Source organism: Dryobates pubescens, chromosome 13, assembly GCF_014839835.1.
Source record: "Dryobates pubescens isolate bDryPub1 chromosome 13, bDryPub1.pri, whole genome shotgun sequence".
NCBI classification, from domain to species: Eukaryota; Metazoa; Chordata; class Aves; order Piciformes; family Picidae; genus Dryobates; species Dryobates pubescens.
Genome location: NC_071624.1, coordinates 11,179,168 through 11,198,887, shown reverse-complemented (window position 1 = coordinate 11,198,887; position 19,720 = coordinate 11,179,168). Strand labels below are relative to the sequence as shown.

The 19,720-nt window shown below is 43.0% G+C and overlaps 1 protein-coding gene across 1 annotated transcript in view; it reads right to left on the bottom strand.

The window, feature by feature from the left end:
• Window positions 1-19,720, bottom strand: part of DIS3L2 (DIS3 like 3'-5' exoribonuclease 2) — a 198,286-nt gene that overhangs the window by 159,708 nt on the left and 18,858 nt on the right. The window contains exons 4-5 of the mRNA XM_054166737.1: window positions 14,291-14,344; window positions 10,182-10,283 (exon numbers count right to left, since the gene is read on the bottom strand). Coding sequence (XP_054022712.1) covers window positions 10,182-10,283; window positions 14,291-14,344 — 156 coding nt within the window. The remainder of the gene's footprint in view (window positions 1-10,181; window positions 10,284-14,290; window positions 14,345-19,720) is intronic.

The window sequence follows — 19,720 nt, the reverse complement described above, 5'->3', positions numbered from 1 at the left end:
CCTCATGGGAAAGTAGGATAGTGAGACTAAAATGATGTCAGGTACCATGAAGGACATTTTCCTCTTTTTGCTTCACAAACTTTTGAACCTTACAAGAGGGGAGTCATCCGCTTCTGTGCGCTTTTTCTTTCCCCTCCAAACGAGTTTTAACAATGCACATCCTGCCAGGAAACGTCACCATGCATCAGTGATAAAGCCTTACATAAAGAGGTAAATTAAGTTTCTGATAAACACATCACATCCACAGTTCCACAATTGTGCAGAGAAGAAAAAAGAATAAACAGTTTTAGAGGAAGATTCAGGAATATGAGGTAAAGCCCAGGAAGGGTAGATAAAGTAATGCTGTGCTGTCAAAACACTGCTTAGACTATGCATGAAGCATAGCTACTGAACTAATTAAACTAATGGCCATCCATTAACCTTGGGTATATCTACATGGTACAACACAGACCCAAAGAGGTGAGCTCAACCACCAGATGCCTTGCCAACACAGCACCCACCATGGCATTAGACCCCCTGCCTAACTAGATAAATAAACTAGAGGAAACTGAACCATTTATTCTCACCCAGGGGCAGCAGCTCTTTGGTACAAGAGGCAGCAACTCTGCTCCCAGATGGGTGATACAGTCGGGTGCAGTCACCAGAAAGGATGGCTGGGATGCTCCCTTTGGATACTGCTGTAATAGAGATACTGAAATAAATTAGCAGGGAGGCCATACACTGCCTCTGTAACACCAGCAAACCAATTATACATTCAAGGAACAACTGTGAGACAATGGCTGAACGGAAAGGCATTCGCAAAGCTCCCCAGCTGCAGAGCTGCTTTGCCAAGAGAGTGAGCCTAAAGGCCAGGGCACAGCACTTGGTGACAAAGAGACTGTTGAAACAGGCAGAGAGTTGTTCTCAAGGCAGTTGGGCTGTGCAGGGGTCCGGCAGCAGCATCAGCCATAGCTGGGCTCTGCCCAGATCTATTGTGGATGGGACCCTTTAGCGACAATGCTCGTCACTGCACAGGCCCTATCCTTGTACTTAAGGGAGAAAAGCTACTCGTCCAAAACTAATCCAGACCATCACAGCAGTTGTAGGTATCCCAAGGGGCCACAGCTGCAGACCTGATCCACAAAACAATAAATAAAAAATAAAAACAATCAGGCAGTGTGAGCTCAAAAGGGGTGACACACTCCTGGAGGAAATTCACTTCATTAGAAAAAAAAATGAATCAAGTAGGGCCCAAAGGTTGGTTACCTGACCACTGTACTTAAGGCTTTTACTAGAAGTTTCTGCCTCCCCTTACCCCCCTGAACAGTCAAGAAGAAAAGCTGCTGAAACCCTCCTGCTGCTTGACACAGCTCCTTCAGACTCTCCCCACACAGCACCAACCTGGCAAACAAGACACCAGGTAGGGATTTAAAGTGACCACAGGAAAATAGATGCCAATTCCTTTAGAGCTTAACAGATGAAAGCAGCCAACACTCATTCCAACAAACAAGCCAAAAAAGCAAGGAGAACAAGAACAGAAGGATGTCCTGGCAGCCAGCTAATTAGCAAATGCATTACAGTCAGGACTTCCAAGCACCAACAAGAACTAAGCAAGATAGGCACCTTTATGTGGGATTATTATTTTTTTCAGACAGAACAGAGAACGAGGTCTGGGGAATTCTTCACCAGTCACTTTTTGCAAACAAAATACACAAGTGCTAATTAGATCATGCCAAATTCCTCATTTTCACACTTCCAAAGCTGCTCAATTAGAAGTATGTCCTTTGGCACTGCTCTCTGTTTTAAAATAATTTAGACAAAGCTAAAAACAAAGAAATGCTTCAACCCCAGGAGGTGATACAGCTGAAGATGAATGAATCATTAGCACACTGGAAACACAGACAGACCTACTGTCATGAAACAGTTATTGCCCGACATGACAGAACATAGGAAAGAAAAATAAATGAATAGCAACAGCGAGAAAGCAAGGAAATACACAAGTGTGACTGCCTTTTTTGGCCAAGTTAGTGGATCAGCACTCTGTCCAGCAGGACCTTCTTAAGAGTCATTATCAACACTTTTTAAAAAGCCTCCAGGTATTTAAGGCTGAGACAAAAACTGGAAAGTGCAGACAGAATCTGGGACCTTCCAAAACCCTCAGCAGCTGTCTTATCAGTGAGCACATGCTGAGAAATTATGTCAAGTACACAGCTACTGAAGCAGTGAGGAATTTGTGGGAAGAGATAATCAGGAGGAATTGTAATTTATCTTTCAGTGTTTTGAGTGGCACCTCTTAAGAAAACTGGCTGAAAGCATCACTTGCAGTTCTTCAGGATGTTGCAGAAAGATGCTGCCACAGCTACAGGTTGGAAGGCATTGATTTGTGTGTTAAGTGGGTGAAAGATAATACCAAGAGGCAAGCAAATAAAACTTCCTATGTTAGCCCTTGTAAGCAAACTGCTGTTGATGCATACAAATCATTGGCCACCTTACGCTGCACAGGAGTGCACCAAGATTAGCCTCATTCCCAGTTCTTGTGACGTGCTTAGCAGTTAGGATATTAGCTTCAGAAATGTGAGGAGAAGCAAACCTGCTCACAGCAAATAATGCCACAAAGCTAGGACAGGAGGGCACGGGAGGTCAGGAGATCTCCTCAGCCTGGATACACTTTGAACAAAGACATGGGAACAGTGTTTGGGAGAAGGCACGACCATTCCAGCCCTTTGAAGCGAGCAGCATGCTGATTCAAACCCTGACTATTAGACTTCCGACACCTTTATCTTAGATAGTAACAAATTACTTTTGCCAACAACAAATTTAAGGCATCCCATCCCTGATGACAAGCATCCTCCTTATCTCTGTCATGCGGTTATAAATGAGATCCCTCATCTTGTCCCAAAGAAACTGTTGCAGAACAATCCTTGTCACTCCTCCAGCTGCTGCAACTCTTCATTTACATAAATCACCTCTACTCTAGATTCCTTGTCCTTCTGATTTACAGCTCTAAGCAAAATAAACACAAGGAAATAAGGGAAAAGAGTTAGTGAGCCAGCCTTCGTAGCTTTGACCACATGTAAATCCTGCAGCCAATTGCTGTTGCTCTGCCAACCGATAGCAAGAACAAACATGCAAACAGACACAGAGCACTTTTCCTTTTCTTCAGAACGTAGGATAGGGTCCAAAACCACCTCACCTAGGGACTTTAAAGATTAACAGCTTTTTGGTGTCATAGTTGCTCTTCCTCTCTCCAGGGGCACAATCTCCAACCAAAAAAAAAAAAATAATTAAAAAATAGGGTGCAAGAGTCACTGCACAAATTTTAGGCCAGATGAGACCCTTATCATCAGTACACATTACTGAAGCTTATTCCTGAGTACGTAGATCTGAAACAAGCCCAGGCCATTGCAAATCTGGACAGTCTCTCAAGGGAGCAGTTTACAAAAAAGTTAAGTGAGTTTTGTGTGCATGACATTCCAAAACCCAACTCCATCACAACAGGTATCCTGCCTCTCTCTTAGAAGGTGCAGGCTCCAAATACTCATGCAATATCATCAAATAAGTCTCCAACCTGGCAAAGAGCAAACGGTTCTAAGAAATGCTAATTCCACAGGAACCAAGGACTAAGAAAAGTCAAAAATGATAGTGGTTATATAAGAGATTGGATTAAGAATAATCTGCTGTGATGTGTGAGTATTTACAGAAGACTTGGAAGAATAGAGTTTAAAACAATCACTTGAAGAAAAGTTAGTTCTTAAAGGAAACAATTTGCTGTACTAGATTATATTCATGTGACAAAGAATAAAGAGCAGGAATAGAGATCAGGTATTAAATGTTGGCTGGGCTTGACTGCTATTCTAAAGTAAGATCAAATGCCCCCATGAGCACTTCCTTCCATCCAAAACACAGCTTTTCCAGGAACATGCACTGAAATTTAGTGGTATCTCACACAGCCTGAAGTCAACCCCATCACAAGGGGCCTAAGTGCCATTATTCCATCGGGGATGTAACAACAGACCATGTGTGAGACAAATGATTATTTAATGCCTGACTGTTCACCTGTGGGTAATGATTTTATCTTACTCTGCATCTGTGCAGCCAAACCACATCTGCAATGTAATTCTGTGCTGGTAGGACAGGATGCAGAGAGTCAATAAAAAGAAGCTTGTCTTCTTACATAACTAAACAATTTGCCTTCTAATATCACTCTTGCCCAACACAGAAGGAGGAAGAAAAAGGAAATTACCTTATTCAAAAATTCTGCACCTTTCTTGTGAGTTTATTATTGGGAACCTGGTTTTGGCTTTCTGATCAGAGAGACAGAGGCAGGTATTGACAGGACAGGTTCTTCTCAGGAAGGTGAGGTTGCAGAAAGCAGGTATTTCTGCCTCCTTGCTTTACACAACCCAGAGAGGCAAGGGCTGAACACAGCACTGGGTCACAGCAATCTCACACGACCCAGATCATTATAACCATTTTATCATTACATACTACAAAAAGCATGCCAGATCTTGCTATCAAAACTCACTGTGTTAAGATGTTAGTTGATTCACTTCAAGTGCTACTTGATTAACAAAATATGAAAGCAACATCTGCAAGAGCAGCAAATTTAATGCTTCAGTGAGCATTTCTCAGCTTTTTTTTACTATCAATCTACTGCATTGCTATTCCATACCCAGCCAGTTTGGAGCAAAGCAAGGCCTGGGAAGAGCCATGCCAGCTCACAGTGAAAGTCCAAGAGGCCCAGCAGTGTGGAACAACATGTGGCCATCTAAAGAAGGGCACAATCAGAAAGTAAGCACGTAGTGAAGTTTCTCCACGTTCCTCCAATTTGTGGTCTGGGCATCTTCCGAGATGAGGTGGGGAGTGCGCACACATGCATGCAAACACCAACTTACAGCCCTCGCTGTAAACTCTACAGCAAACCAAATTTGAAAACAAACCTTCCTTCCTACAGCATCCATCAACTATTCAGAGTTGCTAGAGCTCTGCTTTTCTGGACATCTTCCTGGCTGGCTTCTTCGGCTTCCCACTTTACTCCTGGATATCATGAATTACACTTGAACGCTTTCAGCGTGCCAGAACACTTTACTATTTCAATAATGACTTCTCCAGAACCCTTTTTTTTTTTCATTAGTATTATTGTGAATGTCATGTTTCCAAACAACATTCTTGATCGTTAGACTCAAACAGCATTGCTGTGATAACCCTCTAAGAACCTCATCTCCTCCTGAGATACTGTTATCCTTACATTAGCTGGGAGATTTTAAGGAGAAACCAACTCTCAGAAGAATGTGGTTGAAATAAATCATTATTCACCAGGGCAAATCCAAAGCTAGCATCCCCTCTGGACAACTAGTGGTTCATAGACTTTCACCAACAGTTGGAAGCAGTGACTTGCCAGGATATGTAGCTCTGTGCAAACTATAAATGCTGATATTTGGGATGTCTGCTTGAATCAAAATTGTTCCTTCTCTGCTTTTACTCGTAGTTATGCCAACACCAGTCACAGCTGGGGAAAGTGAACTGTAGTTTATGTCTTCTGTACTCAAAGTGTTTAAATATTTATCTCTGACGTACGGCTCTAGAAGAGGCAGTTCTAAGATCTCCTGCTGCATTCTATTGTATCTGACACCAAAGTGTTGAGCAGACCATGCCTTCATGAGCTACTATTTCTATCTCTTTCAGACACTTCATGACTAAAATGCTGGACCCATTGTCTTATTATCCAGCAGTACACACCATACACAAAGGAACAGTTCTACCTCTAGCCTTGGAGTCCTTCTGACGAGATCAAAAGCACTGAAAATAGTGCAAAAGAGCATTTTAAGCTGAGGAGGAAATGATTCATGAAACAACAAAAATACTACTCACAGGCATTGATTTCAAGAACCTGGCAGGTTAATCAGTCATTTTATGTGCACCATTTCATGTACATTATTTCATGTACACCTACAGTATACACTGTTATTCTTTTAACACACCAGTGCTGCAAGCAGATGCAGAACTGGAGATCCCTCCTGCATACTGTAGGATGCAATAAGGAGTTGGACCCCAATAATCCTTTCAGCAGTTCTGAGCAGCACAAAGTCCTCGTCTGGGTACTATTTTCGGACCAGGACTCTACAATTTCAGCCATAGCATGCAATGCGTGAGACGGTTGTCATGAAAAACATTCCATGTTATAAACTGCTGCTCTAAAAGCACCAGAGATTGGGCCAGGAATCCAAGCCCCAAGTGATATCAAATGACTTATTATGCTATTTCCTTCCATCAAAGAAATTACATCTTGCAAGAAAAACCAAAACAGATATCTGAAATTAAACAAATTCTGTCTGGCAATTAAGCAGACGGTAAAAGAGCAAAAAGAGGCTGTGAGGAAAGATGGGTTAGGTTTATCTTTTACACTGGCACTCTGCTTCCCTCCTTGATGAGCCTGAGAAATATTGCTGTAATCATCACATCAACATTCCTTTGCCTTCCATTAATTATGCCACCGTGTAATTGAAACTCCTGAAACTGATGTAAGCACAACTCCATAAAATATAATAAGAACCCATGGGTGGAAGTTAAAGTAGTGAAAATCAGTCAAGAAATACAGCACCGCTTTTCTTCTTCATCAGAAGAACTGAGAAGGACTGAGAGAAATCCTCTGTCAATGGCTATCTTTTATCATGATGTTCTTACAGAAGATAAAGGCACAGATTCAGGGAAGCCCTACAGCTTGAAATAAGAAGGGGACGGTCCAGCTAAGTGCAATTGCTCTGACTTCATTTGCTAAGAGTAGGTTAAGTACCTGGAAAAACAGCCTAAGTCAAATACCTTACTTTGCAAAAGCTAAATATTTGAAAGTTACCATAGCACCTCAATATTCCCAAGATGTAACACAAGAGGACAGGAGAGGAACTTGGGAAATACAGCCTCCAAATGTGGTCACCACAATGCACGCTGCTCAACCCTGGCAGGCAGCTGACGGCCACCTTCTTCAGGAGCGCAAGATAACAAATTTCGGGGACAAAATGTCTCTCCCTCCAGCCGCTGGTGCCACACCAAAATTGTTGGCTCCTGGTCAGAACTAATAGTAAGCACAGAAATATGAACTAACAAACTGATCATCACTGAACAGCAAGCAGCTCTCCCAGAGGATGTATGAACAAACAGAGCTTTAAGACCAGACAAAATAATCTCAGGGAGGACCATGGTAGCTCATCCAAGCATTTGATGCACATGCTGGGAAGGACATGATGTTGAGAAATTCAAGCCTGATAAATTTCCCACCACTGAGCCAGGAAGTGGAGGGCTGGAGAATGAAAATATTGCTGTCCTTCTCCAGAAAGTATTACGTAAAGTTCTGTGATGCATCTAGAGTATTTCACCATCCCCTTACATTTCACCGTGGCGTTTATACCTGTGTGTAAGGTATTCACCTTACAGGCTCACCCTTACATAATAAGTCTTCTGGGAGAAACTGCTCTCCAGTGGTGTTTTTCTCTCACAGGCACTTAACCCACAAAGCCTGGGTACAAGGCAGCTTAACTTTCTCTTCAAGCAAGCACACAGATTTCCCTCCCCCAAATCCACTTTTACCTGCCATGGGTCTTTCCCTCTTCCTCCCGTTTACACACACAAATTGAACCAAGGTTTCAGCTAAGTCCTGACATTAGTGGGATGCAGCACTACACTGCACAAAGAGGTCCAGGGCAGGAGTAGCCTGCATTAACAATGGGAAGATCTTTCCCTACAGCAGCCAGAGGCCACCCAGGGTGACTGAAAACTCAGAAGGTACATACCAGGCTGCTGGAACAGCAACCATACCTTGTGCAAGACACAGGCTTACAAGTGAAAAATCTACAGACTTACAGGTTGGGAACAGCGAACCATAAAGATGATCAGCATGCGCATCTCAGTCCTAACAAACCAGTATGTATAGACCCTGCAGAGGTTCCTCTGAGAGCCTCAGCTATACCATAGAGCTGAATTACATTTTTCAAGGAAATAATTGAAGCTGTTCAGCTTGCTCCGGAGGCCCAACGGGAAGGAGAAAACCCTCAAGACACCTAATGTGGCAGCTTTGCAGCAGCATGAGACTAGACAAATGGAAAAACCTAAAATAGGTTGCGACAGTTTATCATTAATCAGTAGGAATTACTTGGCAGGATGAAGTATCATTCAGTGCAACTTAGTGGCAGCTTTCCCAAAGAACTAATACAAACACGAGCCCAGAGCAAGAGCTTCAGGGAGCAGGGGAAAAGGGATGTCATCACTGATTAAGTTGCTGATGGCAAGAAACAAAAAATGAGACTACATAGGGCAGCACCTGTGTGGCTCAAAAATATGACTGGCGTGTTCCAGCTACTTCATTTGGCAAGCTTCAACTCACCACGGAAGAATTATAGAATCATAATCATACTACAAAACACTGCAGCCTTCTGAATTGTCTTCCTTGTGGTCAGACACTTCTCCACCAGTTCTATTTATTCCAGCACGTTCCCAGGACAGATAGAATAACCAGAATACTTCCTCTTGTATTCATGAAAGAGCATTACTATTGAACAGAGGAAGGTATGAGGAGAGAGGCGTTACCTTTGTGTAGATCCAGACAGAAATGGAAAACTGCAGACACAGCTTCCAGCTCAGGCAACTTCTATCAAGCCTACGAAGAAGGCCTTGTGCTGGGCAGGTCCTGGCAAGGGATCTAAGTACCCAAACTACTCCACTTTTTCAACTATATAAAATGGTCTAATATAAAAGGTAGTTTAAAGATATGGATTTGGTGATCCAAACATACAATAATCATCACAGAATCACCAAGGTTGGAAGAGACCTCAAAGATCATCAAGTCCAACCTGTCCACAGACCTCATGACTAAACCATGGCACCAAGTGCCACGTCCAATCCCCTCTTGAACACCTCCAGGGATGGTGACTCCACCACCTCCCTGGGCAGCCCATTCATCAGTTTCAGTGAACTCTAATTTGGACTCTCGAATAGTTATTGAAGAAATTTTGCATTGACCTTCAAAATCTGTTTTCAAAGCAGTCTTCTTTCCTGTACTTGCATATGGATATACCTGTAATATCTTAGAACCCTCTTATGATTGTCTTTTGCATAAGGGTAGTTTCATATTTACATGTGTCAATAAATACTTAGGTCATGTACTCATTTTATGCATACTTAAAGAAATGCACTCCAGTATGTTTCAAACCATCGTTTCCATTACTATGACATAATAACAGAGAAGGTAGAAGGTTCAGCAGATGTCTGAAGGCAGGCAGAGAAGATAGCTAGAATGAGTAAAAAGCACCAGACCAAAGCATTTCAGACTAGTTCCAACCCTGCTGGAATCACCCTCACTATTACTTTTGTTCAAAAAGATACAGAATAGATATTCAGTTCTCAAAAGAGTTCAAAAACCACATTTGGAAAACAATTTGTGGCCTTTCTGGCATGGTTACATGTGAAAATCAAAGTTAAAATTCCTAACTCTAGCTTACATCTCCCAGCAACCAGAGAAAAGGAGCAAGAACTTCCCTTGCACTGCAGCACTAAGAGATAAAATTGCAAACAAGATACAATTATTCAGATGCTTGAAAAGACCTTGAGTTTGATCAATGAAAAAAACAAAACATAAACAACCAAACAAAAAAACCTCATGAAAAACCAACCCCAAGAGAAAGTAATTCTCAGGCATGAATATCAAAACTCAGATTGGGCCACATTTGTATTGCTCCCAACGTGTGATTCTTCATTCATGGAAAGAAGGGTATCACCACAAAATCTGGAGCTGTGACAAGATAAGCTTTTCATTGATTGAGGACCCACAAATTAGAGAGAGTTAATCATTATTAAAGCTTTCTGAACCGCACTTGTCAAATACTTGAGCAACTGCAAACACCTACACAGAACTATCCACAGCTGCAGCGTGAAGACAGCTCTGACAACCCTGCTCTGAACCAGCCTTGCTGTCAAACTTCTCCAGGCAGTGACAAAGAAGGCCATTCCATGCAAAGAGTGATGTTTCAACAGCTAAGGTGCTGTTTCCTCCAAACATTGTAATGGATAAAGTGCTTTCATCCACAGCAGCGTGTCAATTCAGGTAATCAGATTTGTAGCAATTTCTGTACTCTTTGTCTCAGGGTCTAACTTTAGGGAAGAAAACCCCAAATAACTCTATGTTAAATCACAGAAAAAGATAGTGAACTGACCTTCCATTGCTCCTTGGGAAGCAGTCTCACTACCACGATGTCACCATTCAGGGCTCTGTTGCGAGCAACCACTCCATCAATAAAGATATCACGAGTCCCATCCTAGTCAAAGGGGAGGAAAAAAATGCCAGATTGAAATAAATTACAGTTGTTACGAGGTTTAAAACACTGTCATCAAAAACGACACATGCCCTGGTGAGACAAACATCCTGTAGCTGTGCTCAGTAATGAGAAGGATTCACCATATGCCCTTCAACATGCAAAAGCTTTCAGCAAACAAGCTCCTTTGTATGTGTGTGCCCGCACAGTAGCTTCACTATTTATTCAAGACAGAGACGAGCCCTCAAGATGTATTGTCTGCAAGCTCTGCTCAGTTACTCTTGGGAATGGGTAGACTTTTCTGCAGTCACAGCTCTTCACACATTAAGTTCCCAACTCAAGCACTCAAAGCTATTGTTTAGAGCATGTTTACAAGACAGGGTCTGCCCGCAGGCAGCTGCCTTCTGCTCTTCCTGTTGAGATGGCAAAGGAGGGACATGCAGCTCTGGGAGCAGTAGGTCAGTTTGTGAAGGTGGCCTGGAGAGAGGATGGGGAAGCAGTCTCTATTTAAGTGTATAAACATCATATGTTCTGCATTTGGTCCAACTAATGTTAGAAGATATTTGGGGAAAAACAATGACTATTGATGCCAAATGCAAGCCAAAAAAAACCTTTTACTGTAACAGACATGTTGGGACACCTTCTCTCGAAAGACTGGGTTAACATCCTTGCTCAAGAGCCTCTACTAATAATACACATTATGATTATTCACCCCAGACCTAGATATAGTTTAGAAGATTCTCTTTATGGGCTGAATAAATAAGTTTCCTGAAGATCTCCAAGGTTTCTCATTTTCCTGGCTACCTACTGAGAGTGCTCTCGCTGCTTTCGTTTCTGTTTCCCCAAAATTCAGTACATGAAAAATTCCACATGCCTGTTTGTAATGCCATGAACACATCAAACAATGTGAGCATTTAATATAGACATCAGAAGTAAACATTTTTTCCTAGGGAGAGCTATCTTTGCATAGTTTTGAGACACAAAAGAGGATGAGCTGGTTTAGATTAGTACTTCATTGTCTTTCAGTAAAAAAAAGCCTCACAAGAATTAAAATCTTCATTACAATTTTATTTGCTTCTCACATACATGCTCCTGAGTCTCATATGCTTGAATAAATCCAATCAGATCTACCAGTGTGCTCAGTCTCCAAGAAAAGCTTTTTATAACCTGAAAACATGAAGCCCTAATAGCAGACAAATATCTTACTCTGCTTAGATACCGAAACAATAAAACGGCAGAACCCTGCCATGGTGTGAAACTAAGGCCGGCCTCCAAGAGACCAAATTACTCTTAGAAAGAAAAGCAGCAGCAGCTCAACAGCTGTGTGAAAGCTGCCTCCCATGACAAGATGCAGAAAAATTGCAAAGCCTCTTGGACCAACATAATTCAAATTAGAGACTGTTCTTTTCAAAAAGCCTGATTTTTTACACATGGGCTTATTCCCGATTCCTCCCTACCCTCTCCCTTCTGCCCCAACTCTTTACTTAAATCCACCACAAACACAAATGGAAAAGTTCAAAGTCACATCTAAGGAAAATGCTTTCTTTGTGGCTGTACCTGTAGCTGCTCTGCACTGCAGGACACAGGCTGGCATTCATGACAAATTGTCTGCTCTACACCTTTTTTTTCCCTCTCCCCTTCTCTCCTGTGTCCAAGAAAACATGAGGCAGACCCTCTCCACTCCAGTAAAGGTGCCTGATGTCTCACACCACCAAGTTAAAGCTGCATCTCCATATTCTGCAACAGTCCTGTCTTGATTTGCAGCCACTCTCATCCCAAACAGCATACACATGAACACTTCAGTATGTGTATGTGCACCTATTTTAGGGCAGTTAATCTCAATGCCTGCAATGAAGCTGTAATTAGAAAATTGCCATCGGTTTCGGTTTTGCCTCCAAAAAGAAACATTTCTGTATCTTGAGCTCCAGGCTCATGATTTTTGGGTGAACTTATGCACTTCCAAGAACACTTGTGCATCCCACTTTTTCCTTCAGCGTGTCCTACTCTGAACAGCTGGCACTTTAGATTACTAATGCAATTAAAATGGCACCAGATGACAAGAGAAGACAACCACTTGCAAAATCTCAGCTGCCTCTGGAGTGCATATCCCATATTGGCCTCAATGGCTTCAAGACTTCAGCAACCACATCCAGGAAAAGCAGAGCTTTCACTGCTCCATGGCCACCAGCAGTGTTCTTTATCCCACTCTGACAAGAGATCTCCAGCACAGCAGAGCCACAGTCACCCACCACTCGTGCTCAGCAGCATTACTCTTCCCTCTGATAATGCTGTCATTTCAAACTACACCATGTGCAGCAAGGACATAAGATGCAAGGCAGAGATTTCAATGCTCAGGTCTGTTCTCCAAGTACCTTTAAAGAGAAGGAATCTAGGCCTTCCCCATAACATTTCATCCAACCATGAGACAAGCAGACAGCACATTTGCAGCAAGAAACACCCTAGGATTTCTAATGTTATAAGGTGTACAGCTGTTGCATTTGAACTTCATGAAGCCACAGCCAAGTCAGTGCTGAAGGAGAAAAAAGGATACAGTGCCCTAGCCAACAGCAGGAGAGAAAGGGTGATTTTTCCCAGCTGCAACATTTGCAGCATCTCACAATGAAGGGAAGTCCTGCAGAACATAAATGCTGCAAGCCTTCCATTATGGCAAACAAAACATAGGCTTTCTAAAGCATCTGTCTTACAGTGAGAACTGTGCTCACTGCAGCTCCAGTCACCTTCATGTGAGTGTTGATTCAGCTTGTTATCATCAGGGACAAGGCTGATTCTGGTATTCAACTCCAGATAGAGCAGAAAAGTAGAAAGATAGCTGAGGTAACAATCTCTGCTAACCCTCCTTAATATTTGTGCTACTGCACACAGAACAGCAAGCATTGACTGCACAAGGCACCAGCTGGACAGTGGGGGTAAAGCAGTAAAGCTTCACGTTCAATTAAATTCATGTGAGTAGCTCCATTTCTCACTTAACTTTACATTTCATAATGTCAAAGAATAGCATCTTACACTTACCACACCTACAGGGACACCTGTGAGGGAAGGACCACAGTTCCTTTCACTTACACAGACTGCTGCTCTACTGATGCATCACAGAGCTGCCCTGTACTTCTTCCTCCACTTAATCTATTTTGTACACTCCTGATCCTCCTTCACCCCTGCAATGCCAGACTTTTCTAACAAAGTGGACTCCAAAACATCTTGCCAAATCAATATGAACTGACAACACAACAAATTTCAAGGCCTTCAATCCAAGCCTCAAAACAATAGCACTGTCAGCAGCCTGGACAACAACAGTGTTTCTCTGCCTTCTCTCCCCCACACCAACAAAACATTTCAACGTGAAACTCACTCTCACTGTGACATTTTGACTAAGTCAGTTCCAGATAAAAAGCCTTGGCTATGTGTGCTGTGAGGTCACTTTCTCTACTGGAAGTCCCTGAAATTGCGAGACCCCTTCTTTTCTATCAAATTAAGGGGAAAAAAGAAGTGAGAAGGGGGTGCAAGCCAGTTCCATGTGACCAACCGCCATCCCAAGCCGACCAAGATGCAGCTTTCGCAGAAGCGGGCAGATGAAAAGGAATCACGCATATTATTTCTGGAATGACTGTTTGAATTAGCTCATGCAGCAGATTGAAAGTGGAGAGCATATTTGTTTAGGGAAGATTAACTTAAATCGGTGGAAAATCTATGAAACCTCCGCAGCCATGAACCAAGGGTTTCTGATTACGCTATCTGGTGGTCCTCAAACCTGACTTCAGCTGGCTTCAGCAGGACCCCAGCAGTCTCCCCAACTTCAGCACAAGCTAAATAAGTAGTTCTTTGAGGCATGAAAAAGAAAGGTTTGTTTGGGAGTATTTGACTTCAGAGAAAATTCAGATCATGTTCATTTATTCCAACTTATTCACCTCTGAGCGACCTTTTGTGCACAGCATAACTCCTACCTTAATGCACTTTTACTTATGAACTTTAAGGCATTATAAAATTACACTTACTGGAGATGGAATGAAGGCTTCGTGGTACTTCTTAGGATTTATTCTCAAGGGTCCCTTAAAAAAAAAGAGAGACAGAGGGAGAGAAGGAGAAAGATTATGCCTGAATCTTATTAATTTTATATAACATCAGTTAAATTAGAGAGCTGTGGGTAATATATCTACTGTGAAACATGAGAGATACATCTAAATTTCCATTATACATTTCAGGGCTTGACAACTTAGCATCCAAGCAATTTCAAGCCAAAAGGCAGTTTCATGATAGGCTTATGCTGATCTACTCCAGTCTGTCATCAAAGAGATGTTGAATCATTAGCTGCTGCTGCTGCTGGGTGAACTGAAGATCCAAGCCCCCCTGTTCCCTTCACACGTTGTCTGCTGAGCATCCACCAACTTCATTTACAAAACATCAATAGAGACAATTTGTTTTGCTCTGTTTTTGAAAAGTAAGATGTTGGGTTTGTTTATTTTGGAGGATGGGAGGAAAGAGGAACAGTTGACTGGCTGAGCTCACAGGGCTGCAAGTATGAAGCTTAGAGCTGCTTAGGCTGTTCCTGCATATAGACAGTAGCAGCAACTCAGTGATACAGAACATTTCCAGAGAAGAATCAAAAGGGTTTTCCAAAAACAAACCTCTAAAGTCCACAGGATTAAATTCTGTTTAAACACATATAAAGTCAAATTGTCTTAACTACATTTGAAACTCCATGGTCTATCTGTTTCTGCTGTGCTATCTGCCAACTCAAAGCTCAAGTCACCTGCCACAAATCCAAATAGCTCCTCCAAAGTAAACCAACCAGCTTTGCTGTTTGTGCTTAGGTGCATCCAAGAGAAAGAGAGAGCCATCCAAGGACTAACAGGCTACACAACAGTGCCATTCCCATCCCAAGAGGGTCCTGAGAATTGTGATTCAGGCAGCTGCAGTTAAAACTGACAGCTTTTGAATTCTATGGAAACACAACCAGGTATCTGCCTCCAGACAGGCTCTGCTTTGGGCTGAATCTCTGAAACTTTCTCCACTTGTGCATTTGAAGTAACACTGGCCAATTTGTTACATGAACAGATCCCATCTGTTTGCACTTCTGCATTAATCAATCAGAGGAACGTCTCACAGGAATTGCTTCCTTAAAAATTTACTGCAGCATATAATTTTTTTATGTATTCTGGGAAAAACTCAGACGGTAGGAAAATAAAGCTGATTGCATGTGAAAAGTTCTGCTGCCTTGAAGAAGAACTTGCAGATTTATGAAGGTTTTCCATTGTTTTTATTTGCTTAAGTTTGGAAATAACTCCTGCCATACATTTTATATTCTATACTAGGCATTGTTTGAATACCTTGCTGCCATGTCTTTTTTTTTCATGCCTTATGTAACCAGTATTAACGAGCACACTAGCCACACGGCAGGCGCAAAACCAAAGACGACCCACTGGGAGCAACTCTGGGGATGCTTTATGCTTAGGCAATCTGAGAGCTACCTCACTGTCATCAGCCTCTACCAGCACTGGCACCCACTGATGGAAAGCTTTCAGTGGTCTTTTTTCTCTCCTTATTTCCCAGAATAAGCCATCAAGAGCGACACGCTGTTCACAAAGGAAGCTGCCAGGGACAGAAAGGAAAAAGTAAAGGGATGGTTGCTCTGCTTGACCAGTTAAACAATGCCCATACCAGCTTCTCCTCACCAGTACAAACCAGATGAGGGCATATCCTGTGTTCCTCTGCAGAATCTTTTTGAATAGTTTGGGACAGCTGTCAATCAGCCAGGTGCAAACACCCAATACACGCATGAAAAATCAGGGTTTGTGTCCATGGCCCACAAGGCGTCAGAGTGGCTACTGCACACGGGTGCCCAGCTCCAGCAAACACAGAGGGCAAAGTGTTACCATGCTTACCCCGCAGCAGGTTTCTCCACATTTTAGATACACTACCTAATGATGGTCAGTGTTAGAATTCTTACATCAAATAGCATTAAAATACTTCAGGGCTTTCCTTTAAGCAAGGAACTCCCAAAAAGTGTCTTAGAAAGCAGATGGGCTCCATTATCTGTGCCTATGAAAATCCTATTCACAACGTTGTACATTTCACGCTGTGATATCATATCTGGAACCACTCACTCTCCCCATCTGCAATGAACAACTGTTCTCATATGTGTGTTAGGGGGTGAGGATCTGGCTGCAGAGTCTCATGATGTCACACCAACGTTGTATTATTTTACAATAGCTTGTGAATAATAGCTGCTATATTTACCAGTGCTTTTATGGCAGTAGGGCCTTTGTTATGAAAGGGAAGAAAAAGGTTTGCAGGAAGGTTTCTAAAACACTTTCTGATGATTCAAGTCAGCTTCACTGAATCTTGCCAAAAAAAAGCTTCTAACCTTGTTGAGCCTCCCCAGTGAGACACAGAGAGGTCATGATTTCTCAAGTTGCTCTGCCAGGTCCAGGGCAGGCAGTACTCAGCATCTCAAATCTAGCAGTTTATAACAGCTATCATAACACAGACATCTAGATTCTTTTGTAGGTATGAAACACCAAAAAAGGGTCAGGGTTCAGGAATCTGCTTGCCACCAAGGCTACCTTTGATGAAATAATCCATGAGAATAAGGGAAACCCCAGCATTCATGCCCACACAAGAACTGCTTTCCAAGGGGAAAAAAAAAAACCTTTTAGCAGCAGAGCAGGCTCTGCATCTCTGCATTCTGCGTGCTCTTGCTCCGCCTGACCCCAGCAGCCCTGCAGGGAGGGTCTGGGAGACACTGGAGGCGTGGAGCAGACATGAGTTTCTGGCTGGGGCTTCACAGGATGATTACGGTCCTTTGGGTCAATAGTCCTTAACACATAACCTGACCATCTGCTGTGTACAGCCAACACCAGCCGCTTGCTAACTGCGCAGAAGTGACTCGTTTGCCTTCAGACCAGCCAATGTGATTCCAGCCAACCTGCTACGCTTGGTGCTTGCTCACTGTAGGCAGTTTTACAAAAGGGCAAGTGGGAAGTCTATGCATTCTTAAGTGCCTGAGCTCAGATGCCCTTTCCTGCAGAAGGACACTTCTGCACATCACACGATTATATGAAGCCAGGAATCCCGCAGGGCACAATTCTCCATGCTGCTTATCTAAAGCTGAGTTGCATCAGATACACCACAAAAGCCATTAGGACTAGTATTATTGACAGACATCAGCACTTGTAATGGTAACACTTTTGTGCTTCCTGGTCTAGACTGCCTCATCTTCATGGCACTGATCTTTTATCTGAGCCATCTCCAGGTCTGCCAGTGGCTTCCATGAATTGGGCTTTCAGGAGCATTTAGTTGTGTAGCTGCACTGCCAGAGTCCAGGCACATCCTCAGAGTTCATGGCACAGTCTTTTTTTCCCTAGCAGATCTCTCAAGTTCTCACACAATAATATGCAGATTCCATGCTTCCAGGATGCTCCAGGGAACAGGCCCTGCTCAGAGCATCATGCTTCTGCCTGAGTGCTCAGGTTTGCTCAGGGCCATCAGACTCACAGCAATAGGGTTGTTCTTTACCACAGGCTCCTGCAGAGTATTTTTGCAGGTTGCCATGCCAGATCAATGCCCTGCTTTGGGGGACTAACACAACAGGTTCACTGTGTCTCTTGCCATGGTACAAAACAGTATTAAATATTTGTCCATTCACTGAAGTTACTTCTAGAATCTCACCAATCCTGGTTGAAACTGCTCTTGATTAGACCATAAGGATGAAAGCTGAAGATGAGTGACACTGAGTTGGGATGCCCATGATCTGACACTCAGGCCTAAATGATTAATTACAGCTTCTACAGCCTCAACCACTTTCCCAGGACACAGAATTGGATGAAAAACACCCAGACACAGCCTGAGAGAGCACATAGGACTCTTCCAGTTACACAGCACATGACCTGAAGCAGACACTATGCACTTACAAGAATTAAGGATTCTTTTGCCAGCAAGCATGCAATCACAGGTCCTTGGGGACTAAGCATTTCAATAGTATTCTCAGGTAGTAGTCATAGCCTGATGTGCCTCATCTGCAGCTGCACTCGATTTCATAGGCAGTCTACGCATGCTGCACTTGATGCTATCAGGCTGCGTTGTCAAAATTGGGTGCCAAAACCACTCCTGAATGTGAGGTGGTTAAACTTTAGTTGCTGCCATATGTCACAGCAGCCATGGGGGGAAGCTACAGTTTGAGGCTCCCACTTCTTCCCTCACCATTTGCTTTCCACTGTGGACATCTATGACAGTCTTTACAAAGACACTGGCCTAAGGGCCAGTGGGTAACCCAGCAGACCATTCTGATCATCAGTAGGGGTATGCTGCATAGTCATTTTTCTGAAAGCTAAGAGCTCATCAGATTTCTTCACTGTGAGGGTGGTGAGGCACTGAAATAGGTTGCCCAGAGAGGTTGTGGATGCCCTGTACCTGGAAGTGTTCAAGGCCACACTGGATGGGGCTTAGAGCAACCTGGTCAAGTAGAAGGTGACCCTGTCCATGACAAGGGGATTGGAACTAAATGATCTGTAAGGTCCCTTTCAGACCAAGACATTGTACAATTCTATGATGGGTCTTTAGGATGGAATCAGGCAGTTTTATATCTCCAGAAATTAAGCCATTATACTATTATACAATAATTACTATAGGATTATAACAAGAAATCATACCAAAAATGAAGTGATGCCATTTGCAACTGCAATGTATTGATGAAAGTAGGTATCACAACCTCACCAGCATTACAACACTAATTAAATGACAATGCACCAACATGTGTTGGGTAAGCAATGCCTCAGCATGAGTGTCTATCATGCACTCACTGACTTCTTCCTGCCTTTTTTTCCCCAGCCAGTCTGGTCTTACCGGGATGCCAGGCATAGCCTGAAGAACATTACACCATATTGAGGACTGTACTGCAAGAGTGGCTCCAGGATGTTACCCGTCTTCTACTCCCCAGTGAAACTCAGCTCCACCTGCCTTCATGCAAACCCCCTTCTGAGATCCAGCTACCTACACACAAGGCAGGTCCACCATCACATTTTGATTGATACTCAGAGAATTACCGCCTCACTACGGCTGCAGATTTTCTGCTCCAAATAGAAACACAAAGTCTGATCTTCAGCCTCTGTAAAATGAGCACATGGTCATTGCCAACTCTCCAAGGCAAATAACCATACACACATGCAAACAATTTTCTGTATCCTGGTAGGCTCTTCAGCTCCACTTACTATCTGTGCCTTACTTCAGTACACCATACACTGCCATCAGTGGCTGGGTCAGCCCTGTGACCTTTGTGTAGTGCAAAAGAAAATTATGGAGGCAAACCAAGGGTTCAGTACCACTGCCTGGCCATCTGATACTAACTGAATCAGCTGCATCATAGCTTATAACAAGTTACTGTAATACCCTGGCAGGCACAGCCCCATGAGGTCCCAGGGACCACAGCA